General features: G+C 39.0%; 1 protein-coding gene across 1 annotated transcript in view; it reads left to right on the top strand.

The window, feature by feature from the left end:
• LOC126474748 (dynein beta chain, ciliary-like) overlaps window positions 1-20,877 on the top strand; it is a 734,368-nt gene that overhangs the window by 442,555 nt on the left and 270,936 nt on the right. The window contains exons 45-47 of the mRNA XM_050102225.1: window positions 8,503-8,676; window positions 20,134-20,326; window positions 20,494-20,606. Of these exons, the coding sequence (XP_049958182.1) occupies window positions 8,503-8,676; window positions 20,134-20,326; window positions 20,494-20,606 (480 nt within the window). The remainder of the gene's footprint in view (window positions 1-8,502; window positions 8,677-20,133; window positions 20,327-20,493; window positions 20,607-20,877) is intronic.

Genomic DNA, 20,877 nt, shown 5'->3' with positions numbered 1-20,877 from the left:
CAAGAGTGCTTTGGTTCATTTTCTTCTGGAGACGGAATTTCTACTTTGAAGAGTGTGGTCAGTTTTGCTGTAATGTATTCATCCATAGTTTTAGTAATTTCTCTTGACTTTCTTGATGCATAGAGCTTATGACTCGACTTCACTGACCACAGTTTCTTAACGGGACTAACAGCTACCTCTGTAGTTGACTGATTCAGGGTATTTAATTCTTCCTCTATTGATTAAAATCTGCACTATGAGAGGCTTCACCTTGTTCAGAAACTATCATTGTCGTTATTCTGTCAAAACATTTACAACACAAAAAGTCATCACTGGAAACATCTTCACTTTAAAACAGAGTCTTCAAATGGGAACACTTATTCCCAACCTGAACAAAGTCTGTTTTTTTGTTTGTCTTATATATCACTCTTTTATGGATATGCAAATAGTCAGCACACTTCACTGTCCTGTGGCCCCAGTCAGAAGACATTTCAAACGTATCTTTTCACAAAACACACTGCAAGTGTTTCAACTGGCAAATTCCTCCCAAAAACACAGAACTCACTGGATGGTCTCAGATTTCTTAGAAGTCTTTTCAGTAAACAAATTAGCACTGAACAACTACAATACAGAAACCTGCAAAGAAGAACCACGACAAAGAAACTGACAAGAAACTAAAACAAAATGTAAGAAATATCTGCAACAATGAAAGTGAAAAGAAATAACTGTAACAAAGAAAGTGATAAGAAATAACTGCAACAAAGACAATAGAAATAAACATTGTAACAAAGAAATTAGTGAGAAACAACTTCAGTGAAGACATACATTGCCTTTGAAAGTCAAAAAAAAATGATTTTTTAAAAATAAAACCTGTCCAACTTAAAAGTGGAAGATCTCCATTATAGAGAATATCATACTACATGGTACTAATCAACAGAAAAAAACTAACTTTTCTGCATTGGCATTCTTGAAAAATAACTTTTTTCTTTAAATTATAAAAAAAATTCTGAAGGTTCCAGTAAAAGAACTTTGACAGATATGTCCAAACAAAGGATACCATTGTAATCATAAAGCAATTATCTTTCAAATAAAAAACTCTAACAAAATATCTAGAACTGTTACAGAGATACAGCATTTTAAAAAAATTTCCAAAATTTGCATCTTCAAAATGGTGTTCGCAGTGTCATCTTTGGAGGCCTGTATCTCAAGGCAGGAATTTTTTTGGAGAAAACAAAAAGATATGTGTTTCTTGCTTACTCCTGAATTTTAACATATGCTAAATCAATAACACCCGAGATTACAAAGGTAATCCCCTGCCTGAAGTGTTATGGATTATACCAGCACAATTTTGTGTGGTATGGACAGAGAAACATTACATGTCAGTTGGATCAGTTGCCCCAAACACACTACATGAAAGGTCAAACAACATTTCTGTCCATATGCAGTAATGGTCTGTGGCATCTCCTCAAGAAAGATCCTGATGGCCACGGGACTTATTGCAATTTTCAAGCTGAACAAGAGCCATATGTTGCCACATACAGGAGTCTGGCATCAGTAAATGGCATTTTCTGTGTTGTATATCTGTGATCTCACACTAAACAGGATCGAAGAAGGTTCGGGGTTTATGGTCTACTCAACACTGAAATCGTTAGAGATAGCACAAATTTGAATAGGAGAAAAGAAATGGGCCATTTCTTTATCAAAAGAACCACCCTGATATTCGTCTAGATATCTACACAGGCAATATCTGAGGCAATACTGACCCTACGACTTATCTTAGAAGCTAGATTAAGGAAAGGCAAACCTACATTTCTAGCATTTGTAGACTTAGAGAAAGCTTTTGATAATGTTTACTGGAATACTCTCTTTCAAATTCTGAAGGTGGCAGGGGTAAAATACAGGAAGCGAAAGGCTATTGGCAATTTGTACAGAAACCAGATGGCAGTTTAAGAGTCGAGGATGAAAGGGAAGCAGTGGTTGGGAAGGGAGTGAGACAGGGTTGTAGCCTCTTCCTGATGCTATTCAATCTGTATATTGAGCAAGCACTAAAGGAAACAAAAGAAAAGTTCGGAGTAGGTATTAAAATCCATGGAGAAGAAATAAAAACTTTAAGGTTCGCCGATGACATTGTAATTCTGTCACAGACAGCAAAGGACTTGGAAGAGCAGTTGAACAGAATGGACAGTGTCTTGAAGGAAGGATATAAGATGAACATCAACAAAAGCAAAACGAGGATAATGGAATGTAGTCAAATTAAGTTGGGTGATGCTGAGGGAATTAGATCAGAAAATGAGACACTTAAAGTAGTAAAGGAGTTTTGCTATTTGGGGAGCAAAATAACTGATGATGGTCGAAGTAGAGAGGATATAAAATATAAACTGGCAATGGCAAGGACAGCGTTTCTGAAGAAGAAAAATTTGTTAACATTGAGTATAGATTTAAGTGTCAGGAAGTTGTTTCTGAAAGTATTTGTATGGAGTGTAGCCATGTATGGAAGTGAAACAAGGTCGATTAACAGTTTGGACAAGAAGAGAGTAGAAGCTTTCGAAATGTGGTGCTACAGAAGAATGCTGAAGATTAGATGGGTAGATCACATAACTAATGAGGAGGTACTGAATAGGATTGGGGAGAAGAGGAGTTTGTGGCACAACTTGACTAGAAGAAGGGATTGGTTGGTAGGACACATTCTGAGGCATCAAGGGATCACCAATTTAGTATTGGAGGGCAGCGTGGAGGGTAAAAATCGTAGAGGGAGACCAAGAGATGAATACACTAAGCAGGTTCAGAAGGATGTAGGCTGCAGTAAGTACTGGGAGATAAAGCAGCTTGCACAGGATAGAGTAGCATGGAGAGCTGCATCAAACCAGTCTCAGGACTGAAGACCACAACAACAACAACGTCTACACAGGGATTTGAATGCTGTCAGCAGAAATGTAAGTTCAGTGTTGTAACAATAGCATCACATAAAACTCGCCTCCACAGCCTAGGTTGCAAATGCAGCCTGTGCAGTGGCACTAGACTGGAGGTAGCCAATTAAAGTCCTGCTGGCAGAAGAAATTTTTACCACCCAAATTTGGCTTGCAAGGGAAGGTGAGGTGGTGGTGTAAAGTTCCTTATCAACATACTTAGCGCCAATGTTCCAGAATTAAAACTCCAAATCCCTAAGCGATGTTTCATGCAAAGAGGACTTGTGACACTGCTCATGGGGATCTATCCATCAAATGGGGACATTAAGCTCAGCAGACCACTTGGGGCTTTTCAAGAGTATTAGCCTATGTGCCAGCACCAAGTTTCAAGCTTTTCCTGTTCTCACCACATTAAACACAAACGTGTTACAACACTGAGCACACTCCTGTTATAGTCACCTACACTTGACATTAAGTTAAACTTTTCTGCCTTTACAGCCAGTTACCATTCATAATACCAACTAGAAATTTGATTTAAGTCATCTTGTATCCTCTTACAGTCAGTCTACCTTAACACCTCCCGTTCACCACAGCATCGTCAGCAAATAACCGCAGATTGCTGCCCACCCTGTCCACCATGTCATTTACATGTATAGAATACAACAGCAGTCCTAACACATTTCACAGGGGCACTCCTGATAATACCATTGTCTCTGATGAACACTCATCATTGAGGACAACATACTGGGACCTCTTACTTATGAGGTCTTCATGCCACACACATATCTGGGAAACTATTCGATATACTCATACATTCAATAAGAGTCTGCAGTCTTATTCCTCAACTTGCAAATATGTCGTTATACATAGGAGGTAATGTAACAATTCAATGGGGAAGCACAAATACAAAGCATTAAGGACCATAAGCATTATGGTTTTTGTGAGAAATGAGTTATGTTTCGTAATCACACATTATATTTTTTACAAGTAAAATACATAGAATTACTTGTTTTACACCACTATATAGCATGAGTGTGCATATCCCATGATATTCTGTGATCTGTAGACGCCATTCCTGACCTTATCACTGGCAGAATAGTTTTGAAATACATTGGAACATAGCTCAATCCATTCTCAGCCTCTGGTGTGATACTGTGTGATATGCACACAAAAATTCAGTATGTTGTTCTTGATGATAAGTGTTCATCAGAGACAATGGTATCGTCAGGAGTGCTCCTGTGAAGTGTGTTAGGACTGCTATTGTTTTCTACATACGTAAATGACATGGTGGAAGGGTGAGCAGCAATCTGTGGTTATTTGCTGATGATGCTGTGGTGCACGGGAAGGTGTCAAAGTAGACTGACTGTAACAGGAAACAAGATGAGTTGGACAAGTCCCTTCTTGAATTCATGTTTTTTATTCTGTAGCATTGGCTGATTTACCAGTTGCCATTGGCTCCATTCGCAGCACTTTCGTCTTTTGCAAAACATCATTTCTGACACTCACATAAAAAACTACTGTGACCTTCACATTATAAAATCACTGTGCTATTTTATTACAGTTTTGGAGTTTAAGGATTATATTCATATAATGTAGATAGCACTTTGAGCAGCACTGCGAGGTGTCAGACAAGTAATACAAATAGGAACATGGCTAGATTGTAAAGACTGGGATGCTTTTGAAGATCGTCTCAAAATAATGTGCTATTTTTAATTAAACATTTTGTTCATGGAATATCTGCGTAGACCATCTGTGAAATCATTCACCTGGCCAACTCTTTATTTGCTCATTGCATCACACTCTTATATGAGCAAGCATAATCTCCATTTTATGAATATTGATAAATGCAGTGTTATTTCCTTGTTGGATAGCAAATGCAAAGCAGTAATGCATAAAATATAGATAGTTGAATTTTTACAATAGGATATTGTTTCATAGGCAATACAAGAACCTGATCCATAAAGTGTGAAAAGAGTGCTTAAATTATGTGAAAACGATAGTGTGATAAATGAAGGTTAAGAGCATCTGCAGCAAAGTGAATGATAAAGTTGGGAGAGTAGGAACAACTGAGTGTCTACCTGTAAGCTCTTGAGAAGAAACAAGTGAGCCAGCATGTCAGTTAATTATTCAATTTGTGTTTTTGTCTTCCAGTGACAGAGAATTGTGTTACTCAAAATATTCACATTATACTAGGGAGGAGTGAAACTGGCAGCTGGAGGGGAAAGTATAGAAGTATAGACAGTACTCACTCCACTTTTTTTGCATCCTTCCCCCCTCAAGTGCTGACTGTACACCTTAGTCATCACAAGGCAGAAGACTTCAGCCTACATGTGTCAAGGTGAAGCCAGCTAAATATGCCATCAGGCAATGCTGTTTGGCACATGTAAACACAGTGCATTACAACAGATTTATTTGAAAATGATATGATAATCAAAATTGGCAGACAGCACATTGCAATAAAGATTTGGTAGTTGGAAGTGGACAGTTACTTATTTTAAACACTTTATTATGAAGGCAAAATTATATGTCAGGGAAATGTTTGGAACACACTATAGTGAAGCATCAGACTTTCCATTTACTGTATTATTCTGAGATTTAGATAGTATATTACAGCCAAATACACTGTTACTTCTCATCTGTTAAATTTTAAAGCTATTACAGTTTTGACTGTGTGAGCATTTAAGAATTACTTAACTTTGCATATTGGCTTTAGTACAAAACACAAAACAAATGTCATCTGCTCCCTACATATAACATTGAGAAAACTGCTGGCACAGGCAGTGTATGCCTGGCAACAGACCTACCTCATCTTGAGAAATTTTTTGGAAGAGACAGAAAAGGAAGCAGAGAGTGGAAACAGTCTTTACAGCTTTGGGGGGGGGGGGGGGGGGGGAACATAACATTTTATGCAATTTACTGTTGTTTAACTGCCATGTTATGAAGAACTCAGAGTATCAAAGCTCTCTACCTGTGGAGTCAACGCTTTCAACTAACTATTTTTAAGATTTTACTGTAATTTTCAGTGTGGAAAGTGCACATCAGAAAGCAAATCCATCATTATCCTTTTATTTATATCAGTGCAACCTAGCTAAACCAAAATCATACTAAGAAGCATATCTGGCAGAATATGAATGTCAGCACATAACTGCTGCTAAGCTGTCAGGTTCAAATTGCTTGTGGTAGCTGACCTGGTTCAGAATTTCCACTTTTGTATAGCAGCCCAAAGTTGAAATAGTTTTCTCTCAGCCCAAAATTGAAATAGTTTTCTCTTGTAGTCATTGTTCAATTTCTTTTTCCTTCTTTGTATTTGAATCAAGAATTTTCTGCTTTTTTCTTGAACAACATAACTAGCTATGTCCATTACAGTCGCACAACCCTCTCTTAAATTGTGCAATAATTCTAAAAATCAGTGCTTATGTACATCACTACTCATGTTTTCATGACAATTGCTTGATTATGCAGGATGTAAATTGTAGCCTTGCAGTTTTTGTGAAACCATATTCAGGGATCTTGAATGACCAACAATAAGTTTCCAGAATGAGATTTTCACTCTGCAGCGGAGTGTGCGCTGATATGAAACTTCCTGGCAGATTAAAACTGTGTGCCCGACTGAGACTCGAACTCGGGACCTTTGCCTTTCGTGGGCAAGTGCTCTACCAACTGAGCTACCGAAGCACGACTCACGCCCGGTACTCACAGCTTTACTTCTGCCAGTACCTCGTCTCCTACCTTCCAAACTTTACAGAAGCTCTCCTGCGAACCTAGCAGAACTAGCACTCCTGAAAGAAAGGATATGGCGGAGACATGGCTTAGCCACAGCCTGGGGGATGTGAAAGAAAGGATATTGCGGAGACATGGCTTAGCCACAGCCCCAGGCTGTGGCTAAGCCATGTCTCCGCAATATCCTTTCTTTCAGGAGTGCTAGTTCTGCAAGGTTCGCAGGAGAGCTTCTGTAAAGTTTGGAAGGTAGGAGACGAAGTACTGGCAGAAGTAAAGCTGTGAGTACCGGGCGTGAGTCGTGCTTCGGTAGCTCAGTTGGTAGAGCACTTGCCCGCGAAAGGCAAAGGTCCTGAGTTCGAGTCTCGGTCGGGCACACAGTTTTAATCTCTCAGGAAGTTTCAACAATAAGTTTGTTTCCTTTGCCAGTCATCACTTGCAAACCATCATTGACTTTTAAATTGTGCCAGCTGTGCTTTGTAGCATGATTTTTATTTTACCAGATATCATTGAGATAAATAATAGGACAGCAATGCTTTTCTTTCTGATGTGCATATCCCTGCCACAGCTGTAAAATTCATATTGATTCTGGTGAACAATGTCTTTCTAGAGATAGTCCAATTCAGTGACAGTTCTTCTTCCATTAACATCTTTCCTTGGATATTGTACTTTTATAAATATTATCTGTATGGTTTTTAGTGGAACACTGCACACCCTTGCAGTCTGTGATGTTGATACAATTTCTCCTCTTGTAGCATTGTCTTTAAAGTCATCAAGAAATTTGTGTTCCTTGTACATGACTCTACTGTTGGGCTCTGTGGGTCTTAAGACTCAGTCATCTTAATTTGCAAATAAGGATATCAATGCCATGTGATGAAAATCTCAAGTCTCTTTGCAAATGTACAGCACTTCCATACAATGAACATATAAGCAAATGGTTGGTAGCAAAACAATTGCAAAGCCATAGCAACAGCAGCATGAATGAAATGCAGAGTTGCCTCATAAATGCTGATAACAGTTAGTGTTTGGGTCTTTGCATCTTATAATCGAACCTTGATGGCACTAGTGGCAGAAATGACACTGTGATAACAGTGTAAGCTTAGAGTCATGGACCAATCCAGACTGTCTCAATGGCTTCTCATTCACACTCACAAAGTGAAGCTAAGGGGTGGGAGAACTAATCTACCCCTCCCAGTTTCCACTCTGATCTGTAGTACAGTAGATTAGAAATAAATATTAATAAACCAATAATAGCTCAACTAGTAAATATATGCATAAGTTTCATCAAATACAAAGAGCAAAGAGTACTACTTATTTCCTAACATTTGTGCTCTTAACGGCAATGGAAAAACCTGGAATGTGTTAGGCTTCTTTAAGGGGGTCATAACTTGTGTAATTTTCTTTTTTTAAGTATTTTCATTCAGATGCTATCTTTCAACAACAGTATTTTTGATAGATTAAATTAAGAATGTTCATAATACTGATATGAAAACACAACTTTCAGCTGTAATTAGTTTGGTGGAAACAAGTATTTTAACCACACTTCTCTCAGTTCCATGCTATCAGTTCAGGTAGACAAATATTTTTAATTTCTTTTAATTTATTATTATTATTAATTTATTTATTTATAATTATTTGTCTAAGTCTTGCAGTTTATGGGATAAAAAATTAAGATAAAAAAAATTAAGCTGCTTCATCAATGAAAAGAACAAATAAAATTTTTGATTTAAATTTTTTTCTTTATTTTTTTCTTTTTTTTTTTTTTCTTTATTTTCCTGCTTCACTTGTAAATAGATATTTATGATTTGGATTTCATTGTGGTAAAAAGAGATATTTTAATGGTTGTGTTATTTTGCTGTCAGTATTACTGCAAAAAATTTAAAATAAATTCTTTTTTCAGAATATTGACTACCGTGTAGAATTTACAAAATGGTGGGTGAATGAGTTCAAATCAGTGAAATTTCCAGCCCAAGGAACAGTCTTTGACTACTACATTGACTCAGAATCCAAAACATTTGTGCCATGGACCGAGAAGTTACCTCGTTTCATACTTGACCCAGATATACCACTTCAGGTAATTAGATTAGATGAAGTGAGTAATTCAAATCATGTTATTTTCCTCTCCTCAGTGGGCACTGTATTTTTTAATAAGATGAAATTATTGCAAAAATCTGTTATGATGTTGACCTGAAACTTTCACAATTGACAACTGAAGAACAGGCATATGACCTCAAAATACTCTTTGTTTATAACGTTCCCTTGTACTGAGGAGAGTTCAGAGACGGTTTAAACAGGATGGTGATTCTTCTGTAAAATGTGGAATTCTTGGGGGATTACATTTAATCTGAAAAATCAGGTAAGTCTGAGGAAATTACAGGAATTTCATGAAATCTCACGGCAGTCTGCATTTTTAACTTAGCTTTGAAATTGAACTTTATTGAGTTTTATAAATCATAAATTTTAAAATACTTACTGTTTCAAAGTGTGTTAATTATATGAATATTATTTTTAATAAATTATTGATGATTAAAACCTGCAGTTACACTACTGCTTATGGCTGTTACATAGCTCAGCTGAGAGGGAAGAAAAGTCATTATTGTGGTATGCTGTCCCCCCGCTCACCATTAGTTTATCAGGAGCTTCTTGACACCATCTTCCTCCTCACACTTGAAATTCTCAGGGATTTTTTTCCTGGTTTAAGTGGCTATCCTTTTAAAAGAATAACTTAATAAAATAGCATTCATCTATAATGTCCTTGGATGACTATCCACACAGCTCAATACAACAGAAATATCTCTCCTACGATTTTTTTGTGACATACCTACATGATGCACTCTAGAGTCATGGTAAGTAGCATCATGAAGACCTGGGATGTTACTGGACCAGTGTTCACAGCATGTGAACACTGAACTTATAACAAGACTGACATTTTCGCATACAGACAATAGAAGGCCCGGCCAGGACAGGACTGGCAATGTCCGGACTGATGTCGGGGCTGATGTCACCACCGACAGGCTTGATGGTGAAGGGGGCAAACCATAACAGGGCCAGTGCCAACAGAACTGACATTTAGATTAAGAGAATTGGTGTCCAGTGGCATCATGGGCTATGCCAAGAGTGGCAGTACTGCCACCATAGAACTCTGAGAACAAGACACAGAATGGCACATGACACAACAACAACAATCCAAAGAACCTGATGGAAGATGTACCAGCTGGCCACATAAAAAACTGACAGATGCCCTGTCTGGACTCTGTTCAGGAGCAAGCTCACTCAAACATTGTGAAAATGACTGACTGTCATTAACTAAGGACGTGGGGCGTGCATTTCTCAGCCGGAGGTGAGTGACATGAAGAAAATGTACTTTTAACTGTTCCACCAGTAAATCATACTCTTCTAAGTTCTCCAGGTGCAAGTCGGGGAAGAACTGATGACACAGATAAAAAATTTCTGCAACTACACTGGTAAGAAAATGAGCACTGCGTTGCATACCTTTGATGCCATAGGCCATAAAATGCAACTCAACTGTTGATGGTACAGTTCCCAGTCTTCTGTCTGACCGTTGAACACGCACACACAGACACACACACACACACACACACACACACACACACACACACACACACACACACAAACAAACAAACAAACAAACATTGCAAATATGGGAGCTGCGTGCTGAGACACAACTGTAGTAGGCAAAACCTGAGTGAGCTGAATTACACTACCCTGTAACAACATCTGAACCTGCTGCTTCTGAAGGGAATGACATGAGACAGTAGCAGCTCTGACAATGAGACAGGCATTATAAGGAACTTGAACATGCAGTCTGTGCATGAGAACACTGTCCATGAATGACAAACTTGAACCTTAAAATACTGAAAACAACAGACCAGCAGCTTGAATGAGAATATGCATTACTACACATGGTAACGAGTCACCTGAACTATGCAGAAAGGACAACTACTAAGAAATTTGATGCATAGATCTAAAAACATTACGAAACACACTTGTACCAGGTGGGAGAGACAGATTCTTCACCAACAAATTAGGGTAGATATAGAACAAAACTGTTTATCTCATCATCAATAAAGTACTCACATACTGATGAGTGATCAGAGATGCTTCATAAGAATAACTTTATTAACAAAATGAAACCCAATTATAATGCTCTTCAATGAGTATCTACACAACTGTGTAACAGAGACATCTCTCCTATGACACTGTCTGTGATGTACCTACACAATGTACCCCAGAGTCATAGTAGGTATTGTATGAAGATGTAGGACATTAATGCCCAGGTGCTGCCAGCATGTGACAGCTGATGTGCTGCTGGTGCAGACCATGATGAACTGGAACAGGTCTGCTGGCATGGAACACTGAGATGAAACTGCTGGTGTGCCAACTTGTAGTGCTGGGACTGAACTGCTGATGTGGCCAGATGGTTCTGCCGACTTGAGGTGTAAGGTGTAACTGTCTTTGCATGGTCCATTGGTACCCTAAATTGTTGGGAGCAGACGGATGTCAGCATGGCACAGCAAGGGCATATGACCTGGTGCAGCAAAGTAGTGCCCTGCCGACAATGGACTTTGCTGCGACAGGCGCAATGCCTGTCGGTGAGGTTGATGCCTCCAGATGCTGTGGAGGCAACATGTAACTTCATGGTAAACATCCCAGGTCATTCAAGGAAATATCTTGGTGTTGATGAAAGCCATTTACCCATGTAAACCTAGTAGATAGTGTCGGAAGTTCCATGCGGCTTTTCGCGGATGATGCTGTAGTATACAGAGAAGTTGCAGCATTAGAAAATTGTAGCGAAATGCTGGAAGATCTGCAGCGGATAGGCACTTGGTGCAGAGAGTGGCAACTGACCCTTAACATAGACAAATGTAATGTATTGCGAATACATAGAAAGAAGGATCCTTTATTGTATGATTATATGATAGCGGAACAAACACTGGTAGCAGTTACTTCTGTAAAATATCTGGGAGTATGCGTGCGGAACGATTTGAAGTGGAATGATCATATAAAATTAATTGTTGGTAAGGCGGGTACCAGGTTGAGATTCATTGGGAGAGTGCTTAGAAAATGTAGTCCATCAACAAAGGAGGTGGCTTACAAAACACTCGTTCGACCTATACTTGAGTATTGCTCATCAGTGTGGGATCCGTACCAGATCGGTTTGACGGAGGAGATAGAGAAGATCCAAAGAAGAGCGGCGCGTTTCGTCACAGGGCTATTTGGTAACCATGATAGCGTTACGGAGATGTTTAATAAACTCAAGTGGCAGACTCTGCAAGAGAGGCACTCTGCATCGCGGTGTAGCTTGCTCGCCAGGTTTCGAGAGGGTGCGTTTCTGGATGAAGTATCGAATATATTGCTTCCCCCTACTTATACCTCCCGAGGAGATCACGAATGTAAAATTAGAGAGATTAGAGCGCGCACGGAGGCTTTCAGACAGTCGTTCTTCCCGCGAACCATACGCGACTGGAACAGGAAAGGGAGGTAATGACAGTGGCACGTAAAGTGCCCTCCGCCACACACCGTTGGGTGGCTTGCGGAGTATAAATGTAGATGTAGATGTAGATGTAGATGTCCTCCTAGTGGGGTGGCTGCCCGCACTACTTGCCTGGTGTGTGGAGGAAATGACTACCAGGCCGAAAAACAGTTTCATTCAAATTTATTTAAGATAAATAACTTTCAATATCTGTATTATCAAGGAAGTGGTTTTCTGAAACCACAGAAAACACACAAATACAAATTGTTTAACTACGGAATTGCATTATATGTTAATTAAGGAATCCAGAATGAAAACCAACTTGTAACAAGAACTTAGGATTCAAAACTCACAATATTTTTCACTGTTGGATATTTCATAATGTTAACCTAATTTATGTGAGATCTGTTAATTACAATTCCTTAGATTGTGGAATCATCAATTGCTTGGATAGAAGAGGATTAAGGAATAAATTGTAGTTTAAAATTGTTTCAGAATTGGTTTACTATTAAAATGTATGGATTTTTCACAAGTTAGACTGACACAAAGTTGTTTGTCCACCTTTGCTGCTAACTGTCTGGTTGTAAGTTACCCTCCACAAATTGATATCTGACGATGTACAAAATCTGAGTTTCCTACATTTCAACAATAGAAAATCTTGTATGGAATGATCATTCAAATTAAGGATATACAATTACTCATCTGTTGTGTGTGGTGCATAGAAACACAAAAGGAAACAGTATTTACACTAGCTTTTGAGCTCTTTCTCTTTCTCTAGCAAAAGTACTCATATTCACACGTGCAGTCGCAGAGACATCCAAACATACGAATGTGCAGCTGCTGTGAAACTGATGTTGAATACTAGTTATTGGGAGCATTGCCTGTGAGGTGGGAGGTGGTGATGGAGTTGGGTAGAATGTATGAGGCAAAGAGGGGGTAGCGAGTTAATGAGAGCAGGTCTTTCGACAGATGACTCAGCAGCTGCACAACAACACAAAAGGAGTTCAAAGGGTAGAGCATATAAGAGGTAGAGAGAGGGAGGGGGCAAGGGGGAGAGGAAAGCTGGAGTTGAAGAGGAAGACAGGGAGGGAAGAGAGAGAGAGAGAAAGTTTGGTGGAGAATGGGGGGGGGGGGGGGGGGGGGGGGAGAGCTCTCAGATGTGAAGGGAGGCAATACACAGTGTGGACAGGGAAGGAATGGTGTGGACAGAAGAGAGAAAGAAATAGGTGAGATGAAGCGGTGGGAAACTGGTTAGCAGAGGTTTAGGCCATGAGGTTTGCGAGAGTGCACAGTATGCTGGAGAGATAGTTCCCACCTGTGTAGGTCAGAGAAAGTACTGCTGGAGTGGTGTATCCAAATCACTCATGTATAATATCTGTTGAACTCAGTTGTGTTGTGGTATGCAGCATGTTCAGCAACTGGATGGTCAATTTTGCAGTTTGTCATATTTCTGTGGTGGCCTTTCATGTGATAAGGAAGTTGCTTGATTCTTCAGTTTCTCCCTCATCTGGAAATAGTTCGTGGATGAAGTGCCAGATGTCAATGTCCAATGTGAACAATATTTTGGAGTAAGGGTGATGTGTAGAAATCTTGGGCTATGGGGGAGAGGGGGAGGAGATAAAAGCACAGTGCTGGCACTCCAGCAGCCAGCTCATCAGTGCATCCGATGTTGGCAATGTGGTCACTTGCTGAAATGTTGTGCCTGTTGGACACTGATGTCCAGCAGTTCACCAGTGATCTATTTTTAGAGACAGTTGTTTACTTGTCGTTCCCACATTGAATGATGCACAGCTCTACTGGTGTCAGATCGATTTGTGAATGAGCTGGACAGGACAGTATCCTTTTCTCCACACCCTTCATCCACCCTCCCCCCTCCCCTGGCCGCCCTTTTCTTCGTGTCCTTGACTTTTACACGTCAACCCTCCAAATGCCTTTTGTCTCATGCAGTGGCTGATTGATTGGTTGAAAGACCTGCCTCACACTACCCCACTATCCCCTCATGGCCTTGTATGTCCTTCACTACCTCCTTCCCTGCATATCACAGAAGACTGTTTTCAGTAATTGATAATCAATGCGCAGTCTTGCCACAGCTGCAGATGTATATGTTTGGGTGCACCTTTGCTAGAGCAAGAGCAAGAGCTAGAAAGCTATAGGTGAGAGATTGCCTTCCCTTTATTATCCCACATTTCAGTTATTTGTTCCTTTCCTCATCTGTGTCATATGACAGTTGCTCTGCCAGAAAATCATCAAGTGTAATTTCTCTGGCGTTTTAAAAGATATTTTACCATTTGAGATGGCACAGAAGTTAGCATTTGGCAAGAACATAGATCAAAAATCCCTGTTTGGCCATTTTGATTTCAATTATCCACGATTACTGTAAATTTGTTAATGTGAAGAGCATGATGGATCCTTTGAAAAGGACATGGCAGATTTTCTTCCCTGTCCTTGCTGTTAGTGCTCTGTCTCTAATGACCTCACTGTCAACAATACACTCTTCCTTTCTTTTGAAGATGTTTTCAGTTATTATGTGATGTGTAGGTGGAGGCAGCCCACAATACTTTTATGTCCTTAGTTGTACGGCTGCACACAAATAATTTATGACCCATAAGTGATGATTCACAGGTAGTATGCCAGTACCACTTTTTTACAGCACCACCCAACTAAGCTCAGTTCAGCATAATGCAGATTAAGATATAACACAACTAAAAAGATGGTCGTGATCAGATACGAATGAAACCCAATCATGACTGTGGAGAGGGCATGGCTGGTGCCTGGCATGATGCTGTGGCATAGGCATTGCTGGTGCTGGACTTGAGCTCAGCACAAGCTCAACAGTATCTCCAATAGATGGTCCGCTGGAGGCGGCTGACATTAAGCCCAGTGAAAGACTGCCTGCTGGAGGTCTGGTGGTGACTTAATGGCATCTCCTAGCATTCAGCATATCGGTAGATTGTTTGTCAGCAGTATGGTGTCCATAACAAGCTGTGCACTTGTAAACAGTCTTCGGAAGAAGAAATGCCTGCGGCACTGAGAGCAGGCTACTTTCACAAGCTACTGCCGTAGTGCTGAAAGCTGACACAGCCAGTGTATGGCTACTACTGCTGCTCATGAAATGTTTCATATAATGCCCAGTGTCACTGGAAAATGTCGTTTTTGTGCTCATAATAAATAAATAGTTGTGTGAATTGTAATTTTATGCCTCCAGTCAATAGAGCAGTCTGAAGTTAGTGTGACATTGAGTTTAAAGAGATTTATTTACAGTAACAACAAAATGTGAAAAATAATAAATGTTTGCAAACCTACTGAGTAGGCTGTAACTGCTGTGCTATGCTATACCTTCTTCATACTCCCATCACACTTTACCGTCTTTGTTCCTGTGTTAAGAGACTGCGAAATCAACACAACACAGCAGCCAATCTGTGTAATTGCTGGAAACAATGATTATTCTCGAGGCCGTTTTGTTGCCGTCAGTGTATATCATCAAACTCAATATCACACCAGCCTAATATGGGGTAGCTCTAATAACTGAGCTATGATTTGTACAATGTTTTATTTTTGATGACTAAAATTATTTTTTCTGTTATCATTAGATGTTGTATGTAATACCACAGGATTGGTATTTCTGTTTGTAGATTATATTTACTGCTGCTAAATTACCTTTAGAAGCACTAGAATGATATCCTGTAGGAGAGAGACCTAGTATACTGAGAGAAGCCTGGAATAGCAATACTGGACTGAATTGGTTTGGTAGAATATAGTTTTTGATACTGCTTTCGTGTGTAAGTTTCCAGTTACCATTTCAAAAGTAAAGAGAATCTCACATTCCAGTATGTCTTACAGCTTTCATCTAATGCATTTTGGGACCGTCTAGCTGAGAAATAAAGATTATTTCTGTGCAGTTTCTAATGAATCATAATTTTACGATGTTTTCATTAGGTCGCTATCTTGTCTGTTTCTCCATTTGGCACTAATTTTAAATTATCTTCTCAATAAGCTAGAGATTTGAAACTTTTAACACAACTCAGAACAGGATGTCAGTGGAATATTAACTTCCTTGTCAGATGTGTAGTGGAGTTTACTTGTTTTACCATTATCATTTTCCAATGAGCTAGAGACTTTTAAATTTTCAATATAGCTCAGAACCAGATGGCAGTCCAATATTAACTTGCTTCCTTGTCTGGTATGTGGTGGAGGTTACTTTGTGTGTCACTGCCATGCTTCTGTTTTCGTGTTCCAGTTATGAATGGTTCACAGGAACAGTAGTTGTTGGTAAGCTCCAATGTGAGCTTGAATCTCTCTAATTTTTACTTTCACAGTCTTTTCATGATTTTTACACATTAGAAGCAATATATTGGTTAACACAGGTGAAGAGAAATTGAAAAAATTGACATTTACTACGTATCTCTGTTGTAATCTCATCAAAATGTTTGAAATTGATTGAAAAGTGTCACACACCCGAGACCAAATAACACAGACTAACTATTTAAATCAAAATAAATTTTTAATGTACCACTTTTTAAATTGGATTAGAAGTATAAAATAATTTATCCTGCCCCATACAGATTCGTAACCCCATACAGATAGTCCTATACCCACATTTTTCATTTTAAATTTTACAAGTCTTTTCATAGCGATTAAAAAATCGCTATCACATATTTTCAGGACTATGCACATGGGGTTAGGAACTGGTATGAAGCTTGAAGAAATTATTTTATACTTTTTAGTCTGACTTAGAAATGTAGTATATTAAAAACTGATTTTATTTAAAGAATTATTTTCTGAAATACACAGTTTTGGGGCATATTCCACACACCATCTGATCTGCTGATTATTCTTTCTGCCATATACCACCACTGTTATTTTCAGAAAATAAAAAAAATATTATCAGATAAAGCTACACTGTAAATTGACATGATTGTTAACTCGTGAGGTAAGGATGCAATGGAAGAAAGTTCATATTATGGATTGCAGTTTACTGTAATTGGAACCATCCAAGGCTGAAGACTTCAAAGGCAGGAGTCTGTGCCTTCCATCTACAGAACAAAGAAACTAGCGTGAATTATGTATAAAATGGTCAGTAACCAATGTGCAGACATGGTTGGCAATGGCCACACATTTCACAGATGTGAGTTCCGTATGTAAAATGGTAAAATCCAATCCAACCTTTTTGCAGTTGTTTGTCAATGTGCCAGTGTAAACACATTAAAATCCATTAGTTTAGATTTCAATGTGGTTTATGTAGCTACAGTGGCACAGAACCACATAAGGGTTGGATTCTATCATTTTACATATGAAATTCACATATGTGAAAGTTGTGTCCATTACCATCACATTCATAAGGAACTTGTATTAAGGATACAGTTAGATGATACTTCCTCTAATGTGTGGAGATCAAATATGTCACTACAGTTTTTCACTCTGACAGAGGTACTATGAAAATGTCCAATGGGCAAAATTAGCTAATAAGGAAAAAGAATGAAATAAAGTGTTTATTTCAAAAATAAAAACAGCCTATGCAGGACACTGTCTTCCCTCAATAAATTTATAGTCGTTGTGGTCCTGCACATGCAATAAGCTATTTAAATTATCATTGGCCAGTTTTATGTTAATAAAAAGTGCTGGCTGTTGAGACGTGTTTTGAGAGATGTAAATTGAACAGTTTGTTACTGTACTTAAGACTAACAGTAGGCTTCTAATGATATATTTTTGAATAGTTAGAAACAGTGCGTGATCTCAGGTGTCCATTTCAAGCTCTTGTTTCAGTGTAGTCTCATTGATTGCAAAAACTGCCACAAATGGTACCCCATGATGGGTATTTTCCAATTTTATGACATTCAGAATTCCATCACATCAGAATAACATTCTTGGAGAATACTATTTTTCTTGTGGAATGGAGGAGGAAGAGGTCCCAGTTAATTCAGGACATTCCCTGGTATTAATATGTCTAGCTACATTACATTCATATGAAATCTATAATGAAAACAATAAGTCTGTCTGAATGTGGCTGCTGCAAAACACTTTAACACAGCTTTCTTTATTTTGGAACAATTTCGTGCCAATGAGTAGGTGCGGGTGAGGCCATAAAATATTCATGGAGAGGAAAACAATTAATCCGTCTCCCTGATAATGCTTTTGTCTTCAGTGCCACACAGATTCAGGATGAGGTAATGATTTTCTTTCTAGTATTAAGCAAATCTGCAATTATTTTTAATATACAGGATGATTCAGGAGAAATGTCACATAATTTGTGAGGTGATTGTACAGGTGAAAATAAACTGAAAAAGTCTTACGAACATGTGTCTGATTATGGAACAGGAGTGGGTTGAAGACTACACATCCACGAACGAAATGCTGTGTAGGCATGGTGCTGGACAGATTAAAGATGGGATGGATGACTGATCCATCCTGCAAGAGGTGTTCAAAAAAGCCCCTCCCCCCAACTCAGTGCACTTGTCAACATATTGGAGAATGTGTTGTGTTGCACATTGAAAACATCATCTTGGCCGACTTTAATGCACACAACAGCATTGATGATACAAGTGATAAAGTTTCTTCACGTGTATCCATCTTTGTAGCATATACACCCCCTTTAACCAGCCCCATAAACAGAAGTCCAAAAGGATTAGGTCAGGTGATCTGGTGGGCACTTAGTGGGTTGTCCATAGCTAATCCACTGTAGAGGAAATGTGCTACTCAGATACTGGGATACTAGTCTGGGACAGTGAATCGGTGATCCATCATGTTGCAAGTACATTTGCCATCATTGCTCTAATGTCACATCTTCCGTAAGTGCAGGTTGGTCTTCTATCAAGAAATGTGTATATGTTGTGGCTCTCACGCAGTTTGGCAGGAACACAGGCATTGAGTCATCAATCTTACCACACTAGATTCACTGAGAACCTAATTTGGAATATTTTTTCTGTAGTGTCATTTGGCTTCTCCGTTGCATATGTATGAGAATTGTGGGTGTTCATGAACCACTACATTTAAATGTAACATCATTTGAAAATAAAGTATATTGCATGACATCTGTGTATAGTCATCATTCACAAAATTATTGTCTCGTTACTGAGTCACCTGTATACAGATGTTGCACGGGCTGCACATGGAATGGGTACAGGCCTCTTGAATGTAATGTGCACCATACTCGCATTTGAGGAATATTAAGCTGATGGCTAATGTGTTATGTACTGGTGGTGGGACTCTGTTGTACCATTGCAATGATCTCGTCCCTTTCCTCAACTGACTGGATGGCCTCATGTTCCAATGTTATGTGTACACTAGGTAATGTTCCGGTTTCATGTAATGTTTGAAAACTCCTGGGAGATAGTCCGGCACAGGGGATTCGTCGATCAGGGAAACATCTCTGGTATTCTGCCGAAGCTGCATGGGTACTGACACTGCAGTAGGCACACACAAACAACATATCCGCGTATTCTTCGTGGGTGAACGTATGCGGCATGTTGGTATTCATGGACACAGTGGACTTGCTCAATTAGTCAACATTCAAGCACAAAATCCACATGACCTCATGGCTGCTTATTGTTTCAGCCCATGATTGCAGACTAGTACACTTGCTGCTGTTGCCTTGGTGCGACATCACAGTGCTGCTATGTGTTGGGAAAACCCCACATCTTTTATAGGATGGATTAGTCATCTGTCTCACCATCACTCAGTCCACCACAGTGTTTACACAGCATTTTGGTAAATAATAATCACACTTGTCTTCTTATCCATTTGTGGACATGTGTAGAATTCAATCTGCTCCAGTTCTGTAATGATCATAAATTGGACACATGTTCATAGCACATTTTTTGTTTGTTTTCACATGAAGAATCACCTCGCAAATTATGTGACTTCCCTCCTAAATGACACTGTATATCCCCTGAACACCTACCACTTCTTCACTTCATTTTGTAAGTTGCAAATGGTACTACTGCAAAGGCCTGTGTAAGCTGTAATGTCATAAGTATTATGACAAAAATATAAAACTATTTATCTGTATAGTAACTTACATGTAGTATCTGTTTCTTTTAGGCTGTTTTGGTGCATACATCTGAATCCATTAGGGTCCGGTTTTTTCTGGATATGCTTATGGAAAAGAGGCAACCAGTGATGCTGGTAGGGAATGGTGGAGTTGGGAAAACAGTGCTAGTCAGTGACAAACTGTGTAACTTGTCAGAGAATTATGCAGTTGCTAATGTGCCATTCAATTTCTACACCACGTCAGGTAAGAAAATGTGTTAACCATGGGTCGTCATGTACTTGTTTCAAGAAGCAGCTTTATTCTGCAAGTGAGATCAGTGCTGCTCTTTTCCAAATCCATTATCATATTGTAAACGCTTTACAACAGATATTTTACTCTGAAAAATGTACACTGCATTTGTTATTCAACAGAGATGCTTCAGAAAATTTTGGAACGTCCACTGGAGAAGAAAGCAGGAAGAAATTATGGTCCTCCAGGCAACAAAACATTAATTTACTTCGTTGATGATATGAATATGCCAGAGGTAAACCATTGTTACTAATTTCAGGAAAATAGAATTATATGTTATAGTCAAAATGGTGTGTATGGTCTTTTGACATAAACAGCGGGAAATCCAAGATGGAACGACAACAATGTAAAAATGGTAGACTGTACTCATGATGCAAAGACGGTATTGAGTGGCAGACAGCCACATTGATAGAAGACTGCTAGATATTACTTATCAGTCGGACTAAGTTCCTTGTCAGATGCTGACAGAAAACACAGACATTCACACGTGCCTGAACACAACAGTG

This window comes from Schistocerca serialis, chromosome 4 (genome assembly GCF_023864345.2).
Source record: "Schistocerca serialis cubense isolate TAMUIC-IGC-003099 chromosome 4, iqSchSeri2.2, whole genome shotgun sequence".
Taxonomy (NCBI): domain Eukaryota; kingdom Metazoa; phylum Arthropoda; class Insecta; order Orthoptera; family Acrididae; genus Schistocerca; species Schistocerca serialis.
This window is presented reverse-complemented; position numbering and strand designations above follow the sequence as displayed.